General features: G+C 32.9%; 1 protein-coding gene and 2 long non-coding RNA genes across 10 annotated transcripts; 1 reads left to right on the forward strand and 2 right to left on the reverse strand.

Moving 5' to 3' along the window:
- Positions 1–303: 303 nt before the first annotated feature.
- Positions 304–6,570, forward strand: LOC130738519 (uncharacterized). Of its 7 annotated transcripts, XR_009019432.1 has the most exons (8): positions 305–927; positions 1,436–1,505; positions 2,080–2,152; positions 3,331–4,948; positions 5,080–5,125; positions 5,244–5,328; positions 5,878–6,033; positions 6,220–6,570. It is a non-coding gene; the product is annotated as an uncharacterized LOC130738519 (long non-coding RNA). The 7 variants fall into 7 exon arrangements; XR_009019430.1 differs by having other exon boundaries at positions 304–927; positions 3,331–5,125; XR_009019429.1 differs by having other exon boundaries at positions 5,080–5,328.
- A 6,386-nt stretch (positions 6,571–12,956) lies between these two features.
- Positions 12,957–14,566, reverse strand: LOC130738521 (uncharacterized). Of its 2 annotated transcripts, none has more exons than XR_009019434.1 (3): positions 14,311–14,566; positions 13,642–13,754; positions 12,957–13,537 (listed from the first exon to the last, which is right to left on the reverse strand). It is a non-coding gene; the product is annotated as an uncharacterized LOC130738521 (long non-coding RNA). The 2 variants fall into 2 exon arrangements; XR_009019433.1 differs by having other exon boundaries at positions 14,103–14,566.
- A 922-nt stretch (positions 14,567–15,488) lies between these two features.
- On the reverse strand, positions 15,489–23,173 carry LOC130738520 (uncharacterized oxidoreductase At4g09670-like). The gene is made up of 2 exons (XM_057590510.1): positions 22,566–23,173; positions 15,489–16,399 (listed from the first exon to the last, which is right to left on the reverse strand). Exons 1-2 carry the CDS (start codon positions 23,028–23,030, stop codon positions 15,770–15,772), a joined length of 1,095 nt encoding a protein of 364 aa, XP_057446493.1. The 5' UTR covers positions 23,031–23,173; the 3' UTR covers positions 15,489–15,769.
- Between the last annotated feature and the right edge of the window lie 525 nt (positions 23,174–23,698).

The following is a 23,698-nucleotide window of genomic DNA, read 5'->3' on the forward strand; positions in this document are numbered from 1 at the left end:
CCATGTTGAGAAAGTAAGAAAAGATAAGTTTTTTTTAAGTTAGAGAGACATTTCAGATTTTAAATGGTAATGAGTGTTTCTGGAGATATAAGGTGAGAGGTGATGAAGAACATAGAGGAACAGTAACATTGTGAATTGAACTGATGTGTAAATATCAATAAATTATAGTTGGATTAAATAGCAATTATCAGTTTATATATACCGGTAACTAACCTTACTGTCTTGGGTAAATTTTTATATATTTTCAGTGACACACCATGTGTCACTAATCACATTGGTACACCGAAGACATCGTCGAGTGATGATTAGCTCTTTATTCCATGAAACACATTCAAATTCTTCATGCTGAATTGATGATTCATGTAATCTATATGGCTCCACCGCCCATCCTGGCCTTCCCTCGCCCATTCATTTATTTTTAGTTTTTTTAGTTCATTCCATCCAAAAAATGAAGAGACCTCACTCTAGAAAGTGAGGCACTCAAAAACCACACCCTCCTCCACAAAATTCTACGTCATCTTTTCTAAAAAATATTCACTCTCTCAGTCTCTCTCTTCAATTGTACACTCGTGTTTCTCAGGCGCTGAACTCTGCAAGTATGTATTCCAGTCTTCACATTCTCCACTTCCAATTGAAACCGCTCTCTTTCTGATTCACTCCTCTCAAATCCCTGAAATTTCTGCACTTCCGAATCTGTTATTCCCCACGTTCTCCCATTTCAGATATAATGGATTTCAAATTGACTCTCAATTTCAATTTCGAAAATCCAGCGCCTTGGGGAAAAAATTGGGGCTTTTTCAGGGGAAAACTTACGGGTTTCATAATCATCTTTTTGGGTTGCCACAACCTCCAGCCATTGAAAACCCTTCTCCCGCGCGCCTTGCTAGATTCCGCAGCCGTTCACCTGTGCGAAGGTCAAGAACTTAGGTAATATCTGATTCCAGTGATACTCAATTACTTTATGAATATTGGAACTGTGAATGAATGGGTATGCGTTCTCTTAGGTTTCATAATCTGCTATATATATATATATATATATATATATATCAGTTTTATTTGCTTATATGATTTAGCTATGGAATGTTGGACAATGGATTTTTGCTTTTGGGGATGCTTGCGGTTCTTAAGACTCTTAATATTGTTTTGGCTCATGTTGGGATTTTTGTCTAAGTATACATCTGTGGTTCTTGGACTTGGCTGGAGATTGGATGCTAGCTGATATGGTATGGGTGGTCACATGGTATTTTTTTTTTGGGGTTTTGGTTATTGCACGGATTGTAATCAAGGGGTATTTATTATGCTTTGTTTTTTGCTTTGGGTGTTAGTAGCTTTATTGCATCTTTGCTTAAGTGTTGTGTCTGCACATAGTATACTTTGTTCTTCTATTATTTTATCTTCTTCATAAGCAAAGCAATTCTTTTCCATATTTTTGCAGGTATATACCATCCAAATTGGCTATTGGCTACTGATATTATCACAATAACTGGTGTTGTGAACTTAACAAAGTATGTACTTTTTTTAGTATTTTTGTTTTATTCTCTTCTTTATAAGCAAAGCAAGTCTTTTTTTTACTTTAAAAATTCATGTTTGACAAGATTTTACGACAGTTTAGTAGTATGACTAAACTTATATAAGATACCTATATATAATCAATAGTCTTTACTATTTACTTGATTTTGTTTAGTTGCAAGTTGTAGGATTGGAATTAGTATTTACTGTAACAAGTGATACATTCAATTATCTGTCTAAGAATTCTGCAGAGGTTGGGAACTTGATGAGAAGAAGTTTGAAAATCATTAAATTATCTGTCAATCTTTTTTCCTATGTTGATGCTTGCAATCACATGGCTGACTTTTAAATCTACCATGCATTGAAGGGCAAGACACCCAAATAATTGACTCTCACAAATAGTCACATTTGTCTTTTTTAACAACTCATTGTCTCTCTAATTCCCTGTATATCACGTGCCTTTTCTTTTTACTGGTTGCACAGAATTTTTTTGTGTATTTTCTCATCAATCCAAAAGCTTAATAGCCTTTATAATTTGGGTTGCTGCGTTCTTTGTTTGTTATGACACAGAGTAAAGCTTGCGGCATTCTTTGTTTGCTGCGATCCAGAGAAAAGCTCATATACTGGAGTTGACTTCAACCGAGTAAGCCCCTTATTCCCTTTAAATAATTACTTGGTTTGACAAATATGATATTCTCCATTTCATGCTATTGTTTTTAGAGCCTGCTTTCTATGCATATTTGTATGTTTTACAAACGACTAAAACAACCTTCAAATAATCAACTAAAGGATAACTCTTATGAATTTGCAAGTCAAACAAAAAATACTATTTCTTATTGGTGGTCAAATCTGACTGAACTTCATTTGCTTTGTGATGAATAACCAAAAAGCTATTTTAGTACTTTAATGTACAAAAGAATATGTGATATTGTTTGTTCTTAATATGACTTGGTATTTGTTTAGTACTTTAATGTACAAAAGAAGATGTGAAATTGATTGCTCTTACTATGACTTAATGCATGAAGAACCAGATATAATTATAGTAAAGTATGAATAGGACTTCCTACTTTTTTTGAGCACATTTATTTGTAAATTTTGCTCAAATCTGTTATAACATGCTGTTATTCAACTTTGTAAGTCCCTGTTAGTAAGGTTTGTACTTGCAGGGTGACATTTCTATTACAAGTGAAAATGATCTTGAATCATATTCTCAGCACAATGTTACTCCTATGAAAAGAATGTCACATCAAAATCTTGATTTTTCTGACATAGAGGAAAACTCTCCAGCACAAGCTTCCTCAACTAAGGAGTTAAAACGTGTTAAGATAGAGAAGTGAAATAAGATTGCAATGAGACTTCTGCTACATTAGTTTATGTTGCAAGTTTTGCTATTTATGATGTTTAAAAGAGTTAATTACATTGTTTGGTTTGGTATTAAGAAAACTCGGATGACCAATTTTAATATTATTCATCGATCTATTTTGATTTTACTTCCGGCAATTTCTTTTTTACTTTAATATATGACTATAACACATGCCTAAATTTTATGATATGTTCCAATTATTTATTAATTTCATACAATTACTTAAAAAGCTACTAAAACAAAAATAATAAAAATAGTTTTAAAATTACCCGTGCAATTGCACGGGCTACATACTAGTTGATTCTTATGCTAGGCTATGAGGTTATTCCCTTTAATACAACCACTCATCTGATATTGGCTTTACCATTGTGTGATTAGTAGCACAAATAAGAACATGATTTAGAAAATGGAAAGGAGTGATGATTTATTACTTTACTCAAATTGTGCTTTCATTGCAGATATATATTCACTGATTGTGAGGCTCACAAGGTGGTTCCTTTTTTCCTCCCTTTGATCAAAGGCTACTGGCGGAGGAGGAGAAAAATTCTAAAGAGCAAGAAAATCCCAGCCCCGATGAAAGGAAAAAAGAGGTTCCTACTGTACCTTTTTTTACATAGTTTAGTGAGTCAAAGGGTGCATTTTCTCAAGACTTAAGGTATGTCCTCTTTTCTAATGTATGATATTTCATATTTGATTTTGTGATCTGGGACATTCTATGTTTAAGTGATTTAGCAAAAATGAAATCATTTCACATGTCCCTTTTCTGACCTCCTTCTCTGTCTTCAGTGGTTTCATTTATTGACTCCCCAAATTCATATTAACCCTTCATGCAGGAATATAGTTGTCTATGCCACTAACCTCACTTCCTAATCATCTCCACTATTATGCTTTCTGTGGAAGGCTTCAAGAGATAGTTTTCTAATTACAGAACTTATTTTAATTTGATCATGTAGAAAACTAAGAGAAGGACTGCAGAACTTTTCTGCAAACTATAATTACAGAACTTATTATAATATCTTTTCTTCTTTTGTGGGTTCAACTTTGTGCAAACTATTATTGCATCTCCTTGATTTGTTGCATGTGAATATCTGCAAGAAGGAGGAGGAGATGAATTCTTCCGCTATATGTATTTATACATTTATTTCACTGCTTTATGTGGTTGTGATTTATCATGTTTTCCTTCCTTCTACATGTTTCATTTTTCTCTTATGCTTGCTTCTCTATCCTGATTTAATCTATGGGTGCCTATATAGGTTGCGTTAGAAAAGAGAATTTTCTCTTTTATCATTGATCTTCAAGTGAGTTCTTAATATGACTATATTATAATTCTAATTTTAAGTTTTTAACTACCGTGATTGTAAGTTTTATAGTGTGGTGGACCCTAAACTCATCCCATTCCAAAAATCCATTTTTCTGCATTCTTATTCTCATTATCTTATTGAATTTCTTCATACTGGGATCTGTTTTAACTCTTGAATGACATTTGAAAGCTTCCCAAATGCATGTATTTTCTCATGGAAATTCCAACAGAGTTGAGAATTTTTTTTCCTATAAATTCTCTGTAATATAGCAAGTGGATTAATTGAGTGAATTTTTTTTTCTTCACCTGAATTCACTCTTGGAACTCGAGAGAGGAGCAACTTAGTGTATCTTTTTTATTTATTCTCTTAAACTTTTCCTCTTTCTCTTCAATCCTTTTCTTTTCTTGGCATTTTGGTAAATAGATGGTGAGCCAATTTAGTCAAAGTTTGCAAAGATTAATGAATAGGTTTCAATTCTAATGAGATGCATTGCAGTCACTTTCTCCAACAACTTGAAAACGTGTTACATTTAGTTTATGAAAACGTTTGTCACCGTAAGTGTACTGATTGTAGTCAATTAAATGACAGAACTATTTTTTATTTGATCATCTGATCTGATATTGCTCTATTTGTTTTATTGCAGAAGAATCTGTATTACATTTAATTTATCATATATTGAAATTCGATTACATCAGCTGTTTTCTGAATGAGTCATGGTTAGACAACGGTTTTAGCATTTTAGGTGCTGCTAGATGATTTTTTGGCGTTGCAATAGGTAACCAACATACTTTCTCTTTTACATTAGTTGTCTTTTTATACTCAAGCTAGAATTTTCACATATTTTTGGTGCTGCTCGATTGAACTTATTATCAAGTAGTATTTTTAATTGATGTTGTCACTTCTCAGTTTCTTCTTTGTTTGGTGGTTCTTTACATTTAGAATGGATATGAAGGTGATGACACTTTGAAATTTTTAGTTCATTTTCATTTAATTTTTAAATTAGTTGGAAGCTCTCCTTTTCCCCCACTTTTTAACTCTATTCTATCTTTTGTTTTCATTTCTCTCTATAGGGAAATGGTTTGTAAAGTCATCCAATGCTACAAGGAAACGGATACTGGACTGGAGGTTTATTTTCAGAATTTTAGTTCAGAATTGGTAAATTTCAAGCTCATATTTTAGTTATTATCTTATATTCGGTTTAAAGGAATATTTAAAGCTTTAACCTTATAAGGTTATCTCTATCATTTAGTTTAGATGCTAGCATGTTTTTTTTATCATTCAGCTTAGATGCTAGCATGTTTTTTGGGTTACCTCTTACTTATTTTCCAACTGAATAAAAAAATTCCCATAAGTAGAGACTAAAAGTTAGAAGTTTGAACTATCCCTGAAACATGCTAGCATCATTTGTTTGGGGTGGAAATGTAATGGATGAAGTTACTACATACTTTATTATGGAAAAATGAGAGACGGGAAAAAGGTAGCAGATGTAGCATTTACATACTTGAATCCCGATTGAGAATTGGAGTTGTACAATCTACCTATCAGTGTTCTATTATACAATGGTGATCTTTGTGATGTTGCTTCTTTGTGATTACTTTTATATATATTTAGTGACTATGTTTTATCTTTCTCATACCTTATGCTTGAGTATGGCTATTCTATATCTTTCTCATTCCTTATGCTTGCAATTGCGCGCTGATGCAGTCTGGACACAGAAATACTGAAATATGTTGAGGAAGCTTTATCCAAAAGGTGTCTACGCAGTCTACTGTGGAAATTGGATAGATGTTGAAGGTCAGGTTCTGATTTTGAACTTGCTGTGGGGATCTCTGCTACTAGGCATAACCTACAAAATTTTTGGTATGTGAAATTAGTTGAATAAAATTATATCTGTTATATTTGATGACTGATTTCAACTGTAGTAGTTACACCAAAAGAACATTGATGCTTCAGATAAGAGTAAAGGAAATCTTATTAGATGGGAGATTTTTACAGATAATTGTTTTATGCAATTTAGTAGGCATGCTAATTCACTGATGCTGACAGGGACAATGTTAGATAATCAAGATTCCAGGCAGGGCAACGTCGGGGAAGAGGCAGAGCATGGATAGAGCTATTAACGTAATATACACAACAATTTATGATGCAACTTGGCTGGAAACATTTGTAGCAACTTGGCTGGAAAATATTTTGAATCTGGCTGCAGATCAAAAGATTTGTGTAAACTGATTCTATGCTTTGTTATTATGCAAGGTGTCACTGTTAGCATGAGAACAACATGCTTTTAATTCTCTTTGACTATCTATTTATCCACCAGAAAAAATAACAATTTCATGCTAAAATCGAACTATTTTCTTTTTATATCAAGGATGGAAATTTTTTGCTTCTATTATAGAATCTTTGATAAGAAAGTTTGGAAGTTTAACTTTATTTTCATTTAATTCTTAAATTAGGTAGAAGCTCTCATTTTCCCCCGCTTTTTTACTCTATTCTATCTTTTATTTTCATTTCTCTTTGCAAGGAAGAGGTTTTTAATGTCATTCATTGTTACAAGGGAAACAGATACTGAACTGGAGGTTCGTTTTCAAGATTTCTTAGTTCAGAATTGGTAAATTTCATGCTTAGGTGAAGGACATGGAGTCATTGACAAAGTAGAAAATAAAAGACTATAATAATTTTATTAGATAAGTTCTTAATGAAGTCTGAATTCTAATTTGATATTCCTTATGGTCTATTTTTCATGTAAGTTCTAGCATTTCTACTCCTGTTTCAGTCTCAAGCATTTGTATACCTGAGTTTTTTGAGACTGAAGTTATTAGGATTTATTACAGTTATTAAGAGCTGAAATATCTTTGATGTTATATACAGTTAAGTTGTATGTTCACTCGAGACTTTAAGAAAAATAAGAAAAAAGATATACTTACATTGCATTCATGCTCTGACTCATGTAGTTTTTCTTATGTGTGTTTCTAAAATGGAACCTTCTTGATTCTTTACAGGTCCTTTGTGGATATAAAATGTGTGTCCATTGTTATCATGATACTTTTTGTATATCCATTGTTTTATGTGCAGTTTGACAAGGATGCTTTATTAAAAAATTTATCTTCCTCTCAAGTCAAGTAAATCCCAACAAGTAGAAGAGGCTACATAAGAACTTCTTAAGCAAGTGTAAATTTTGTCTGTTTCAATGTAAAATATACAGATATATAATGGAAACATGGTATACTTCTTTTTTCCCTTTTTTTAATTCAAAATTCTTTATTGATGATACAAGGGAGGAAGGTTTTTCAAGTGCTTATTATGATACACGCACGCATGTAAACTTCAGCAGTAACTTCACTTGAAATGGTCCTGAGTTGATCTAAATGTATTATTAACTTTTATTTGCATTTCATTACTTTAACCAAGTTTGCTAAACACTCCTCATGCTGCAATCTGGTACGCGTGGTCCAGTATGCAGTGTATTTTTATTCCTATTTGTCGTGGAACATGTTTTAGGATCGATCTGCTAGCTGTCTTTTGTCTTTGTTCGCGGTTTATTTTCTAAAATTTGTTTTAAAATGTTTCAAGAAGTAAATGCTATGGCATCCTAGCTTATGCTAATTTTTTTTTGTGGTCCCTTATTAGTGTATAATTTATACCTAAAATATTACCAAATGGTCACCCTTTAGTGTATAATTTCAACGCTGCAATTAATTCGACAGATGTAGTTTATGAATAAATTTCTATATGTAAGAGAAGGTACTAAAATAAGTGTAGGTTGAGAGGAGAGGAGGGCGATAGAAAGAAAAGAGTGAGTATGTAAAATATGTGATGAGTTATGTGATTAGAAGAGAATAAAAGAAGACGAGTAGATAAAAAGCGAGGTTAAAATAAGGTGAAAATTTATAGGAGTGTGAATGAATGAAAGCATTCACAAATTTCTTGAATTTTATAGGAGTTTGAATGGATGAAAGCCTTAAACGAGTAAACTTTGGTGGCCTTTGGTTCTATATGAGAAGAAGTGAGATAGATGATTTGGCATCAATCAACAAGGAGTATTTAATCATATTGTTGTTGCATTAGCTATTCTAATTCGTTGAATCCCATTAACAAGTAGAATTTGGCTACAAATTTAGTCATTAGGGATCTTAGTCTTAAGAATGTTTGATGCAAGGCCATTTCCAATTAGTCCCTTCTTTGAACATTACCAAGTGCAATTAAAGGGCTAACGCTCATTTTTCTCAGTTGCTTCAAAAAGTGAGTTTCCTGGGATATAAATTGTGAGTGCTTGGTTCACACTTAGAGCTCAATTGAGAACATGTGAAAGCATGAAAGATGAGTTTTTTTTGTACCTAAAAAACATTATCATAAGTGTGCATTAAGTTATCAAACTTAGTTTGCTTCCTTACAACATATTAATAATGGACTTGATATGGAATTTTGATACTTAAAATATGTCTTGCGCAGATTAGAAAGTAGTAATTTGATTCTTTAATTTGATACTTAAATTTGATACTTAAAATATGGAAATTTGATACTTCATAAAATATACTTAAAATATGTATATATTCACTATTTTATGTTTAAATTACATGATAAAAAGTTTTCACAGGAGGAATATTTTACATGAACATAAATATATGTCAAAATTAATTTAAAAATAAATTATAATACAGTTTTAATACTTTTCATAATTTTATAATTATTTATAAGTATGATAATTTGATGATGAAAATATGTCGCGCAATAAAATGCGACTTTTTTTAAACCGAGATTAGAAGACATTAATGCATATATAATTTATATTTCAATTACAAGATTAATGACTCCCATAGAGAAGAACATTTTGAAAGAAAATACTTTCACATAAAACTTAATATACAAATAAATTTTAATAAGTTTTCCCTGGTGTACAATATACTTTCATGCTAAATTGTTGTTGCATTAGCTATTCTAATTTGTTGAATCTCATTAACAAGTAGAATTTGGCAACAAATTTAGTTATTAGGGATCTTAGTCTTAAGAATGTTTGATGCAAGACCATTTCCAATTAGTCCCTTCTTTGAATATTACCAAGTGCAACTAAAGGGTTAACGCTCATTTTGCTCAGTAGCTTCAAAAAGTGAGTTTCCTGGGATATAAATTGTGAGTGTTTGCTTCACACGTAGAGCTCAATTGAGAACATGTGAAAGCAAGAAAGATGAGTTTTTTTTTGGGTACCTGAAAAACATTATCATAAGTTTGCATTAAGTTATCAAACTTTAGTTTGCTTCCTTGCAACATATTAATAATGGACTTGATATGGAATTTTGATACTTAAATATGTCTTACAGAGATTAGAAAGTAGTAATTTGATACTTAAATTTGATACTTCTTAAAATATGTATATATTCACAATTGTTTATGTTTAAATTATGTGATAAAAAAATTAATTCACGGGAGGAATATTTTACATGAAAATAAATATATGTCAAAATTAATTTAAAAATAAATTCTAATACAGTTTTAGTACTTTTCATAATTTTATAATTAAGTATAAGTATGATAATTTGATGATGGAAATATGTCGCGCAATAAAATGCGACTTTTTTTTAAACCGAGATTAAACCGAGATTAGAAGACATTAATGCATATATAATTTATATTTCAATTACAAGATTAATGACTCCCACGAAGAAGAACATTTTGAATGAAAATACTTTCACATAAAAATTAATATACAAATAAATTTTAATAAGTTTTCCCTGGTTTACAATATACTTTCATGCTAAATTTTTGTTGCATTAGCTATTCTAATTTGTTGAATCCCATTAACAAGTAGAATTTGGCAACAAATTTAGTTATTAGGGATCTTAGTCTTAAGAATGTTTGATGCAAGGCCATTTCCAATTAGTCCCTTCTTTGAACATTACCAAGTGCAACTAAAGGGCTAACGCTCATTTTGCTCTGTAGCTTCAAAAAGTGAGCTTCCTGGGATATAAATTGTGAGTGCTTGCTTCACACTTAGAGCTCAATTGAGAACATGTGAAAGCAAGAAAGATGAGATTTTTTTTGGGTACCTGAAAAACATTATCATAAGTTTGCATTAAGTTATCAAACTTTAGTTTGCTTCCTTGCAACAAATTAATAATGGACTTGATATGGAATTTTGATACTTAAATATGTCTTACAGAGATTAGAAAGTAGTAATTTGATACTTAAAATATGGAAATTCGATACTTCTTAAAATATGTATATATTCACAATTGTTTTTGTTTAAATTACATGATAAAAAAATTTCACGGGAGGAATATTTTACATGAAAATAAATATATGTCAAAATTAATTTAATAATAATTTCTAATACAGTTTTAGTACTTTTCATAATTTTATAATTATGTATGAGTATGATAATTTGATGATGGAAATATGTCGCGCAATAAAATGCGACTTTTTTAAAACCGAGATTAGAAGACATTAATGCATATATAATTTATATTTCAATTACTAGATTAATGACTCAACCGGAAAAGAACATTTTGAATGAAAATTCTTTTACATAAAAATTAATATACAAATAAATTTTAATAAGTTTTCCTGGTTTACAATATACTTTCATGCTAAATTGTACAACATAATTATATAGTCTACTCTCATTTTTAATTCAATTTGCTAAGGTAATATTCTCCTACGGGATCAACATTTTAACAATAAAATACTATCATGTTAGAGCTAATAGAAAATCAAATTTAACCATAATTAAAAGATATTTTCTTAACTTTTTAAAAAATTTTAGAGTAAATATATAAATATATATATAAGTTGTGTGAAATTTTGCAGGTTGGATGATATTCGGTGTGGTTTTGTTTTGTTGAATGGTCATCGATCTTTTTTTTAATTTCTTCATTCTAGCTGCTAAAAAAATCGGCAAATATTGATTTTGGTATATCAATTTTGTTTTGAATCATTATATTGGTACATGCCTAAATAATAAGAGCAAAATCCACCGTGCAGGGTAGTAAAATTCTACATGAAAACACTTTCATGTAAAAGATAATAGATAAATTTATTTTCAAATTATTTAAGTGCGCTGTTCATAATTTTAAAATAATTTTAAGTGCATTATTTTATTTGAAAATTTTATTTTCAAATTAGCTATGTGTTTTGGAATCACTTTGTAAGTTCCAAACCTAATAGATCCAAATTTATGTATTTTCATCTTTCAGGCAGAAATCATTTATACACCACATGTGTAGAATTGAAGATTTTGGCTAATTAGTTCAGTTTTTTCCAAAAATATTATATCTGTTAAATCGTGTATGATCGAGTACAAAACACTATAATTGAGTGTCTGAGTTTATGTTTTTTGAATATCTACATCTTTATTACGATTGTTCTTTCATTTTTTAGTGTCTTAAATTGTTTATAATTAAAATATTTATTGATGTATCAAATAAAATAGTAAACTTTGCCGTGCAGCGCACGGGCAAAAACATTAGATGTCTATGATTCCAGGAGAGGAAACACAATATTTGAGTTATGATACTCCATGTAGATCGGATGAAGATTCTGATATAGATGATGAATGGTTCACTTCTGAATTTCTAAATGATAGTAAATGCTCTGGTATTCCAAACCACCAAGTTGTATTAAAAGTTGGGGTTCCTATCATGCTGATTCGTAATTTAGATCAGACTGCTGGATTTGTGTAATGGCACTCGATTGATGGTTACTGCTTTGACGCTGTATATTATGGTTGCTACAGCACTATCAGGTACAAAATCAGGTAAACCGGTTTGTTTTCTTAGATTGAGCTTAACTCCTTCTGACACTAGCTTTCCATTCAAGTTCTCAAGAAGACAGTTCCCTATAACTGTGTGTTTTGCTATGACTATAAATAAGAGCTAAGACCATTCTTTATCACATGTTGGATTTTATCTTCCTAGGTCTGTATTCACGCACGGTCAGCTATATGTAGCCCTATAGAGAGTTAAATCTAGAAAAAGGTTGAAAATACTTATTGTGGATGGCAAAGGGGTAGTCTTTAATTGCACTCGGAATGTCGTGTACAAAGAAGTATTCCAGAACATATGAATGGTTAGATTCTTTATCTTAGATTTTATAATTCTTTGTATCATGCGCATCGTAATTAGCATTCTGTTTTTTTTTCTGTCTTTATTAATAATTTTTCAAATTATTGCAGGTACAATGAGGGAGAACAAGCAACAACTGTAATACTGTAATTGGGTCTTCTTATTGTTGAATTATATTGCTGTAATATTGGTCTTTTGTTGGATTCAATTGAGATCATATTTAAATTTTTTGTTTCAATTTGGTTCAATTGTATTTTCTGTTCAACAAAACAAATATGATGTAGTTCAAATCTTAAGTTTTTATTTTCATTATCGAAACGATGTTGTTGATAATGTAAGAAATTTAGGATCATTTTTCGCCGTGCTGCGCACGGGTAAAAACACTAGTAGGACTTTATAGAGGTTCTGATTGAGAGCTTTTGAGCCTTAGACATAGGGTAAGTCTTGGTAGTGTTGGCCTGGTTTTGAATGCAATTATCTTCTAATTTATTAGTCTAGGGACTAAGACATTAGTGCAAGAAATTTTATTGAAAGTTCTACTGAGTCAAGACATTAACAAGTAAAAACTTAGGCAAAGAACCATAAATAAGAATGAGTGGATTGGAACTATTAAAAGCATAATTACAAATTAATGTAGTCATACCCCGAGTACTCCTGCATTATATCATTTACTTCGTTAATTGGCCATTTAATTATTTGAACTTAATCAACAATTGAACTCATCCAATATCAGACATTAAACGTCTTTTCAATAACCAAATTAGTGAAAATTGGTACTAGGCACCAACAATTCTCGTGTTCGATATTTTTATTACTTTGATAGATTTTCTACACTTGGAGAATAGCTATCATATATGTATGTATTCAGTTACAGAACTATGAGCATTGATCATTGGTTTATTAAGATCCCGGATAACCTAAGAAGGGACGGGGAATTCTTCAAGTTTGCGTTGTCTATGCTTGGGTCCATGCTTTGGAATATTTGGAAGGCACAAAATCAAAACTCATTCAGAGGGGTTGAACCCAACTCCCTCAAAGTTATGGAAAAGTTTAGACTGGGTTAGAAAGAATTCAAAGAAGTCAATAGAGAACAAACCTCAGAAGATACCTGAGACTCTTAGGATCAGTGATTTCAGGAGTGGGGAAAACCTCTACAAGGTTACATGAAATGAAACTCGGACATAGATTTTGACAACAGGACCACCAAGGTGACAGCTAGAATCATGACAAAAGATCCGGATGGGAACTTACTCCATAGATCCATAAGTGTGAACTCTCCGCTAGGCAGTCTCTTTTGCTTCAAATCTGGGCTGGTAACGTGTAATCTTTTAGATGGATAATCTCTTTATCATAAAAGCGGTAAGGGGATAACATTAGATTAGGGAGATGGAGATAAGATATTTTGAGGTTTTACCTAGATGAATCGAGTTGGTAATGAAGCAGCAAATCTAGTGGCCAAACTCAATGCTTCTTGGTCGCTCCCAAGCAATTTGGACATGGGATCCTCCCGATCCACTTTGCAAGTGCCTTCAAAAAAGAAAAAGGATTCATCAAGGCTCATAATCGGGGATGAACGTTAGATTAGAAAGTTTTCTAGAGTGTTTAATTATTTTAATTGTACTTGCTTCGATTTAGGTAAACTAGTTTTTTTTTAGAAAGAGGAAATATATATAAATAACACTCCAAGGGGCAAAACGCCCCAGGAAGCTAAAAGGTACAACATGGGCATAGCCTAGGAACAGAGAACAACAACCATAAACAAAAAGCTAAAACGCTAAAACAAGCAGAAGAGAAACATAGAAACAAGGAGGAGGGGCTTTTCCATCCCCTAAATCTCGACATCAATCGGCACAAACAGAAGCTTAGGACACTAACTCGCATGCACCGAACTAAGGCCCCAAAACTAGATCAAACCAGCAGCAGGAAACAGACATCATCAATGAGACGGACAACAAGCTCGGCATTTATGATAGCTAGGTAACTTCCAGTACTTTTTTTTTCCGATTTTCGTTGAATTTAGTATCTTGTAGAATGACCAGCTCTAGCTGGCTTTGTGTTTCTGAGCGTCTATTTGTAAACCCACCTCTTTAAAGACTTCTCTAAACCCCTCAAATGGATTTATGAGCAGAAACTTGTTTTACAAGACCACCTAACGCATCCTCCTCTAAACATTCGAGAATGACTCCTACGTCGAACCCAACAAGCAGGGCTCGACGAGCTCCAGCTAAGATTCCATTGGGTTCATGAGCCTCCACTTGTGACACTTGACTTTCGCTGTGATTTGATCGGTTTAGGTAAACTAATTATTATGTTAATTGTACTTGCTTCGGTTTAAGCCAGCGATATACCACCATTAGATAGGACCATATTGACATCTAGTGGATGCTTCGCGCAGTTTTATCATACTAGAGGCTTATCTAATGTTTTTTCGTTGGTTGGGTCAAAATAAAAATAATATAATAAAAAATTTAAATTTTTTTGAAACACCGGACAGAGAATAAATTTTTTTTTAACATGAGAATAAAAATATTCTTTATAAAAAAGCATGTTGACAAAAAAAAAATTAAATTCTTAGGGATGGAATGGCCCCTGATATCTCTCATTAAATACTCCCTCTGTGTCTACTGTGTTCTGGTGGTTTAGTTAAAACATAATCATTGATAATTTGATATAATAATTTAAAATCAAGTTATTGAGATTAAATGTGATATGATTGAGATCCGAATTTAGTAAATCACCTTTCAGTCTAATTAGCCATGTATCACTCTCATGATCATCCTTGTCACTAGTGATCTTGCAACACCACTGAAATTCTAGTTTTCATCTCCAAATTAAACCACCATATAGTTGATCCCTCCCTCTTTTCTTGCCATCCCTCTGTTCCCATGCCTCACCAATCACCATCTTCATCGACCTCTCTTCTTTCCCAAGTCTCTTATTCATTGTCCTCACCATCCTCTCTCACACCATCAACTAAAAACAACCTTCTCTCTAGCAACGATCCCATAAGAGGCCTACCACTGAATCAGGCATCTTCACTCACATATAAATTTTAGTTACACCTAGACGATTTCTTATGTTTGTCTAGTTCCCAAAATTTAGAGGAACATGTTTTAACCTTAATTTATTTCTATGATAAATAATTACTTTTCAAAATTATAATTTTTTGAACTTTTAACATTAGAAACTCATTTTTCTTTTCTTTTAACGATATTGTAATCACATTGTAACTAATCTGACTTCAAATGCAGGAAGCAACAATAATCAGCAAGAATTGCACATATTCAATAACCATAATCTTACAACAATAAAACACACTTGATAGTTGCAAATATGCAAACCATAATTCGCTGCAACTAAATTAAAAATCAAAATGTAGTAACATAAATATCAAAATATAGTAACATCAAAGCTTACATCAAAATCATCCTAAAATCACCTTGAACTTTAATTTGATTGTTCATTACTAGACATTTTGTGCATATATAAGAACTATTCCACATCACAACTCTCTTGTGTACAAAATACATGTACCATAATATCTAACTCCCAATTTGAACAGGCTGGTAACCTCTCTCAATGGACTCCTTCACCGCATCCAACACCACCTGAGTCTTTCTACTCTCAACAGGCCACGCCTTCTCAGGCTTCATCTCACCCCTCTTAATCTTCCGAACTAAATCAGCAAACTCTTTCACCATTAACACCTCTTGAGTGAACTCTGTCTCCACAACATGCTCATTTGCCTTCGGGCACCACCTTCCCGGCTCAATCTTCCCATAATCAACCTCTGAGGCCTCTGAGAAGGTTCCACACCCGAAATTCTCCTCAAACGGAAGAGTAAGGTCTTGGAGATGAAGAGACCCTTTGGAGCCCAAGATGGTAACCTCGAAGGCTAAGTAAGTTAAGAAAGAACAGTGGAAGGTGGCAGATCTTCCATCTTCCCAGTGCAATGAAGAACCGCAAGAGATGATGACACCATTTTCATTGAAGGCGGTGCCGGGGAATGCGAGTACTGATTTTGGAAGCTCGTAGTCCACGGCCCATAGTATGGCTCGGATGCTGTACCAGCCAACGTCGCCCAAGGCGCCAAGGCCGTCTAACTCTGGCTTTGCACGGATGCTGTGGTTGATGAACTCTGGGCCAGGGTTATACGCCATGAAACTGTGTATCTTAACACAAATCAAAGATAAAACTCATAAGATATAGATATATTTTTTCTACACTTTATGTTGGAAAAATGATTTATAGACAATTACACAGTGCATATATGTGACGAAAAATATGGTGAGGGACGGATCCATAAATTTTATGTAGCGGGAAAAACATATACATATAAATTCGTAATAAAAAATTAATATATACTATTAAAAGTGAGGACATTGTTTTACCAAATGTGATATAAGTGAAGACATTTTTTAACAAAGAACCATAAAAAATCACATACTTTTACGACTCAAGTGAGTGCGTGCATTTAGCAATGTGGGAACACAAGTGAAGACATTTAGCAATGTGAAGCATAAGTGAAAGCAATTTTTATCAAGTGAGTCATAAAAAATCACATACTTTTACTACTTAATTTTTTTTGTAATGTATTTTTGCAAACTCAAGTGAGGGCAAGTGCCCTCATAGTCCTCTACCTGGATCCGTCTCGGTGAGGAAGGAATGCAAGAGAAGAAAGCACAAATATATATAAAAAAAAATTATGTCTTGCGAGCTCTTGTGAGTAGTACCATCATTTTTGGTGAAATTGCAACTCATTTGACATTCATAAGAGTACTTTTCGAACAATACGCTTTGATTCTTTTTTGTTGGGGGAGATAGGAGAGCTCATTGGCCGAGGAGTAAGACACCAAGAGATATCGATACCACATCTTAACTCAAAATCTTAAAGCATTAGGTTTATGGGTCACATCTCTTATAAGGTCTTCTCTCCTCACTCATACTTAACCAATGTGAGACTCCAACTCCGCACTTGAATTCTCAACAATCTCTCCCTCAAGTGCGAGTCACCTTCACATTATCATGACCCCCTCCACGGAAGTTTATCCACCCTTGCACTGTCGTTCGCCAACGGAGCCCGCCGCCTAGCCACAATGCTGGGAAGACTTTCGACGCAAGGAGCTGTTACCATGGTACCAGGAACCATCTGCTCTGATACCACTTGTTGGGGGAGACAAGAGAGTTCATGGGTTGAGGAGCAAGATACCAAGAGATATCAACGTCACATCTTAACTCAAAACCTTAAGGCATTAGATTTATGAATCACATCTCTTATAAAGTTTTCTCTTCACTCAGCTCATATCTAACCAATGTGGGACTCCAACTCCGCACTTAAATTCTCAACAATATATCTCCCAAAAAGTATAATCATTGTACCAAAACAAGAAGAAAAAGGCTCAAACACATATTTTCACACTCAAATGATAAACAAAAATGAAGCATGTGTCTTACTAGTATAAAAATTTCAGATAATTCTTGAACCAAAGATCGATAAGATGCACAGTACTTTATCTTTTGGATCTCCATAATAATTGTTTGTCACGCAATACATAATGCTAAATACGCACGACGGCATTTTCACATTTATATGTACACGTACAAATATAAAAATGATCAATAATTTCTTGAGTCTTGAAATTAAACCACTCCTTTTTTATCTTTATTGTCACTCAATTTGGATTGTTGCTAAACTTTAGTTATCAAGAAAATGCTATACAATTTCTATACCTTTTTTTTGAAAGATACCTTATTTATTTAAACTATTAAAATATGGCATGTGCAATTAGAGAATAAATTAATAGCCGGCATTCTTACCGATCCACTAAAACTTGATACTACCATGTCTAGTAAAGGCTCGTTGAAAAAAAAAATCATGTCTAGTAAAGTGGAGGCAATCTTTTGTCACCAAAGCGCAATTTCTACCTTGTTAAGTCTAGTTAACTAAAGAAATATGTAAACAAATAAATAAATGAAGTCATGCTTTACTATGGTTTATCTATATCTTCATTTTATATTTGGGTTTAGCACCCTTGTGCTAACTTTAAATATAATTATTTGACTTATAAAAAAAATTATATCTTCGTTTTGATCAACATTAGTAACATTTTCTTATACAAATTGTCTGCATGTATGTACTTTTTTATTTTGAACAAAATATATTAGTATCAAGTTTCTTATAATTATTTCATCAAGAGTTCTAATCATATAATGAGATGTGGTCTTTCCTAAAGAATAAAGTTTTATTGCCTATAAAAAAAATTAAGGAATAAAGTTTTAAAGAATATATATCATTTATTTTTAAGAATTGATTAATTTATTATTCTATAATACTCCCTCGTTCCAAAACTATTGTAGTTTTAACCTTTTTTCTTTGTTCCAAAACCATTGTTGTTTTACATATCCAAAGCATTTTATCATGTTTTCTTCCCTTTATACCCTTTATTAAATAAATACTCCACAATAATATCCCATGATAATTACCACCAACTTTATTGAACCAATTTCTTAGTGTTCCACCGTCTATTAATTGAGCCATCACTTCTTATGTTTTCAAGGACCAGAAATATTGCGAAAACTGGATTTTTAGTTAAGTTTTGGAAAAAATTAAGAGGAAAACACCACAAACAGGAAAACCAAGAGTTAACTTTAGCAACATAGCGGGAAAAACAAAAGCCGGAGTATTGTCAAATGAATATTGGAAAAACAATATGGTTTTTACGTTGAACCATTTAATGGAAAAACAAAAGCTGAAGTATGAAGAGTCACTGTTGTTTGTGATGGTGTATGGAACAAATGAATATGTTAAATGCTTTTGTTAAATGTGTTGAGTAATTAGAGGATGTTAATTGTGGAAAATTATGCAAGTATAAATGATGTACATAAAGATAAATAAGGGCATTTGGGTCAAAATATTTACCTAATGATGAGTTCTTAAACTGTGTGAAAAAATCAAAACTACAATAATTTTGGAACGGAGGGAGTAATAGATAATATAGTGATGATCACTCTCGATCAACACGCTACTTTTAGTAGCGGTTTTTCACCATCATAAAATAAGAATTAAAAAATAATTTAACTTTTCACTTGGTTGATAAAAATTCGTCACAAAAATAAGTGCCTAGAGCGGCAAATAGTGTTACCAAATATATTTTTCCTATTCTTAGATATATCAGCAAATTTTAACTTAAACATTTCAAAATCTTTCATTTTTTTTAATGAATTGGAGTTTTCTTATCCTAACACCATCTTTTCCATATCCACCAAAAATCCATTTGAAAATAATTCATCCCAGTAAAGAAGAAAAATAATACATCGACTGATTGGCACTTTCATTTGCCTTATAACCACACAGATAGATAACAATGAAAAAAAAAAAAGAGATGAGTGATGTAATGACTAATTTAATGAGAAGAGATAAAGTGGAAAGAGAAAATAGGTGGAAATGATATAAAAATGAAGGAGTGAGTGTATTTGTATTAAAAGTGTTCATCGTACTTGTTACAATTTTGCCTTAATTACAACTTTAGTCCCTGACGTTTATCAAAATCATGATTTTAGTTTTTCACCTAATTTAATTATAAGAATAGTCTCTCACGTTTCCTCCCGTTTGCAACGTTAGTCCTTTCGTCTAATTGTTAACGGAGAAGGCTTATGTGGCAACGTACATGCCTTTCATGTGACCAAGAAAAATGATTTAACTGCACTTTTGGTCCCTGACTTATACACATTATGTAGTTTTGGTCCTCAAAGTTCAAAAATTGCATTCAAATTTATATAAAAACAAAAAAAAAACCAGAAAATGATAAGTATTCATATTCTTCAAATTTAATTACATATTTATTAAATCATAATCAGGCATAATATTATAAATTTTAATTTTAAATAATTAAAAATAATTATGTATTGATTTGTTTATACTTTATAGAATAATAAAAATATCTTTAATTAATACATTCAACTTAATATAAAAGATATCGGAAAAACAACATGGAGGATTATATATAAATAATTTCAATTTAAATTAAATATGATAGAAAGAGAAACAATTGTGATTGTTATCAAAACATTACTGAATAAGAATTTAAATAAATATTTTATAAAATCATAATCAGGCATAGTAAAATAAATTTAAATTTGAGTGAAGTTTTTGAAGAAGATGAATAATTATCATTTTCTATTTTTTTTTATTAATTTGGATGCAATTTTTGAACTTTAAGGACCAAAGCTATACAATGTGTATAAGTAGGGGACCAAAAGTTCAGTTAAATCATTTTTCTTGGTCACATGAAAGGCATGTGGGTTGCCACATAAGCCATCTCTGTTAAAAATTGGACTGAAGGACTAACGTTGTAAACGGGAGGGAAAGTAAGGGATTAGTCTTATGGGGGCGTTTAACATGGACCAGTTTTTTCTGGTCCATGGTTGCACCATTCTTCTTTTGACCTGCTATTGCAGGTTTCCCGGTTTTAAAAAAATAATAAAAATACATATTTATTAATTACAATAATTAATTTGTGATAAGTTTAATTAAGTTAATTAAAACTAAATTCCCTAGAATCTCTCCCCTCTCCTCTCTCCTCTCTCCTCTTCATCTTCTACCTCCCAATTTCAGAAATCAAAACCTCTCATCCTCTCATCATCCACCCAACCACCACTGCCCCCACCGCCACCACCCATTGGTTCGACCGTCACCTCCCAGATCTGAAACCCAACTCACCAAACACTGAAATCCGTTTCCTCTTCCTCCTCCTCTTCTGTAGATCATGGTTCTCGTTCAAAGCTTCAAAGTTTCTGGGTTTTTGGTCGGGTTTCTGGGTTACAAGCTTCGAGCTCCCCCTCTCCAGTCACCATATGATAGGTTGAAGCTGTATCTATAACAACGGTTTGAGATCTGAAAAAAAATTCTTGGATTTTCTTCTCTGGTTTTCCTCTCAGTTATGGCAGATCTATTGTGAGAGGGAAGAAGGGGTTTGTGGGCTCAAGTTCTGGGTGGGGTTTGGCTTGGGTTGCGGTTGGGTTTCTGGGGAGGGGGGTGGGGTTGGGTTTTTTCCACCGCCACTATCTCACTCATCTTCTCCAAGCTTCCACTCAACCAGGTGGTTCTGGGTTGTGGTTTGCTGGTGTGGGTTCGGTGGAGGGAGAGGTGCAGAGTGAGAAAGATGAGATGAAGATATGGAGGGAGAGGTCTGCAACTTCTTCTTCTTCTTTTAGGTCTGCAACTCCTTCTTTTGGGTTGTGAAATGGATTTCTAATAGTTTCGTTCCTATTTCTCTGATTCAGTTTTCTAATTTCATGAGGAGATGAGAAACTGGGGTCTGCAAAGAGTGTTGAAGAAAAACCCAAGCTTCTAACCACTGGGTGTTGAAAATCAGATTCAGAAACACCTATTTTTAAGCTCAGCTTGTGAATTGCTGGTGCCTGATGTATTTAGTTAGATTTATTTTTGAAATGTAATATTTAGGAGTACTACCTAAAATTTGATGGAACAAAAATCTGGGTTATTGTTTAATGCCATTCGAGGTTGTTTTCTCCCAGTGTTTAATTATAAATTTGCTCCAGAAGTTGAGCAACCACTCGCAACTCCATGATGCCAATGGATTCCAGTGCAAATTATATAAGCAATTGTAATTGATAAGAAACGGTGGAGGAGGAGGAGAAAATTTCGAACATCTTGGATCTGGACTTGGAAGAAGAAGAAATGGATTTAGAGAGATAATTAGATTATAATTAATAAATATCACAAATTGTTGTAATTAGTGTTACCTAATTCGATTAATCTAATAATTAATTAAAGATTAAGAAAATAAGTTTTTTGATTTTTTTTAAAAAAACTTGCTATTGTGGGTTAAAAGGGAGTGGTGCAACTTTGCACCACCAAAAAGTGGTCCATAATAAATTTTCCCTTAGTCTTATAATTAAATTAGGTGAAAGACTAAAATCATGATTTTTATAAACATTAGGGACTAAAGTTGCAATTAAGCCTACAATTTTTTAAGAAACTTGGGTAAATCATTATAGTTCATGTATTCCGATATATATTTTAAGATGTGTCATCATCTAGAATTTTTTAATATACATGTCAAGATATTATTTTACCACCTAAGATTGGGTAGGTAAATCTTGGTGATTTAGACAATTCTGAATGAGTATTTTTTTCTAAACACCCAAGAAAACCCTTGTCCTACAAAGTTGACATCTATGTGCTCAATTGCTCATGCATATAAGGGTGCATCTAGGGCAATTCAACATCAATACGCAATTCACCACAAGAAAACAAACAAAACTGAAAATGGGGATCTAACACAAATATATATATCAACATTGATTAATACATACCAATTTGAGTTGACCAAAACGCTGCGCATCTGACAAGGCCTCCTTCATCTTCGCCGTTCGAGGATGGTGCACCCACATGGTCCCGTCCATGAACTGCACTCCATGAGCCTCACATGCCTCCAGAATCCGGTCAAGCTCCGCCACGTTCATCGCCACCGGCTTCTCCAGCAGCACGTGCTTCCCCCTTTCCGCGGCCCTCACCGCCCATGCCACGTGCAGCCCGGTCGGAAGAGGGACGTACACGGCGTCCACCTCATCATCCTCCACAACAGCCTCATAGCTCCCGTAAATCCTAACCTCCTCTGGCAAGCCGTGCTCCGCCGCGAAGGTCGTTCCCTTCTCCAGGGAACGACTGCCTATAGCCCGGAGGGTGGCGTTTGGTGCTGTCTCTATGGCTTTGCTGAGTTTGATGGAGATGTTAGCACAGCCTAGAATGCCAAAACGCACTGCCGTTTCATCGGCCATATTTTTGTGACCAAGAGTTGAAGAATATTGGAGATGTTAGTGATTAGTGATCACTGAGTGGGTGCTTAATTATAATTAACAAGGATGAGTCATGTATCCTGTGATGACCTATAGAAGATTGGTTGTCTAAGGTTTTAAAATATCATTTTGTTTAGCATTATAATTTGTGGTTGTTGGATTGGATCCCAAGATGTTAATTATATAATAGCAAATGGACCTAAGAAATTATGTTACATTTTTTTTTTTGGGATAGATAACGTTTTGCACTTAAAGATGAGGCTTCTCCGTGCCATAAAATTTCAAATGCTATCGGTGACATTTTTTACCTAATTCATAAATTATTAGTTATTTTAAGTTTTTTTAGAATATTAATTATTTATTGTTAATTCTTTTACATCATAAAATTTATCTTTTACTACCTTAAAAGAACACCAAGAAGCCCCTTTAAAGATTGCATCTCTTCTGGAGAAAGAGAATCACGTAGTTTATTTTAATGAACTCTTACCTAATATATTGTGCAGTTTCCTTATAGAATTGGAGCTGCTTTTAAAATGTGGAGTAGTCAGTAGTATGCTAGACATGCCAAACACTCTTCGGACATATAATTTAATGGAGATTTTTAGCATCTAACAAAATTTTATGACGGTTAAAAATCATTTTTAGATTAT

The sequence above is a fragment of the Lotus japonicus genome, chromosome 2 (genome assembly GCF_012489685.1).
Source record: "Lotus japonicus ecotype B-129 chromosome 2, LjGifu_v1.2".
Classification (NCBI taxonomy): domain Eukaryota; kingdom Viridiplantae; phylum Streptophyta; class Magnoliopsida; order Fabales; family Fabaceae; genus Lotus; species Lotus japonicus.

Bases quoted from the DNA above. Each gene is read 5' to 3' on its own strand.
- LOC130738520 (XM_057590510.1), bottom strand. From the start codon at position 23,030: ATGGCCGATGAAACGGCAGTGCGTTTTGGCATTCTAGGCTGTGCTAAC. The intron at 16,400-22,565 runs GTATGTATTAAT...ATTTGTGTTAAG, and splicing joins GTTTTGGTCAACTCAAATTG to ATACACAGTTTCATGGCGTA.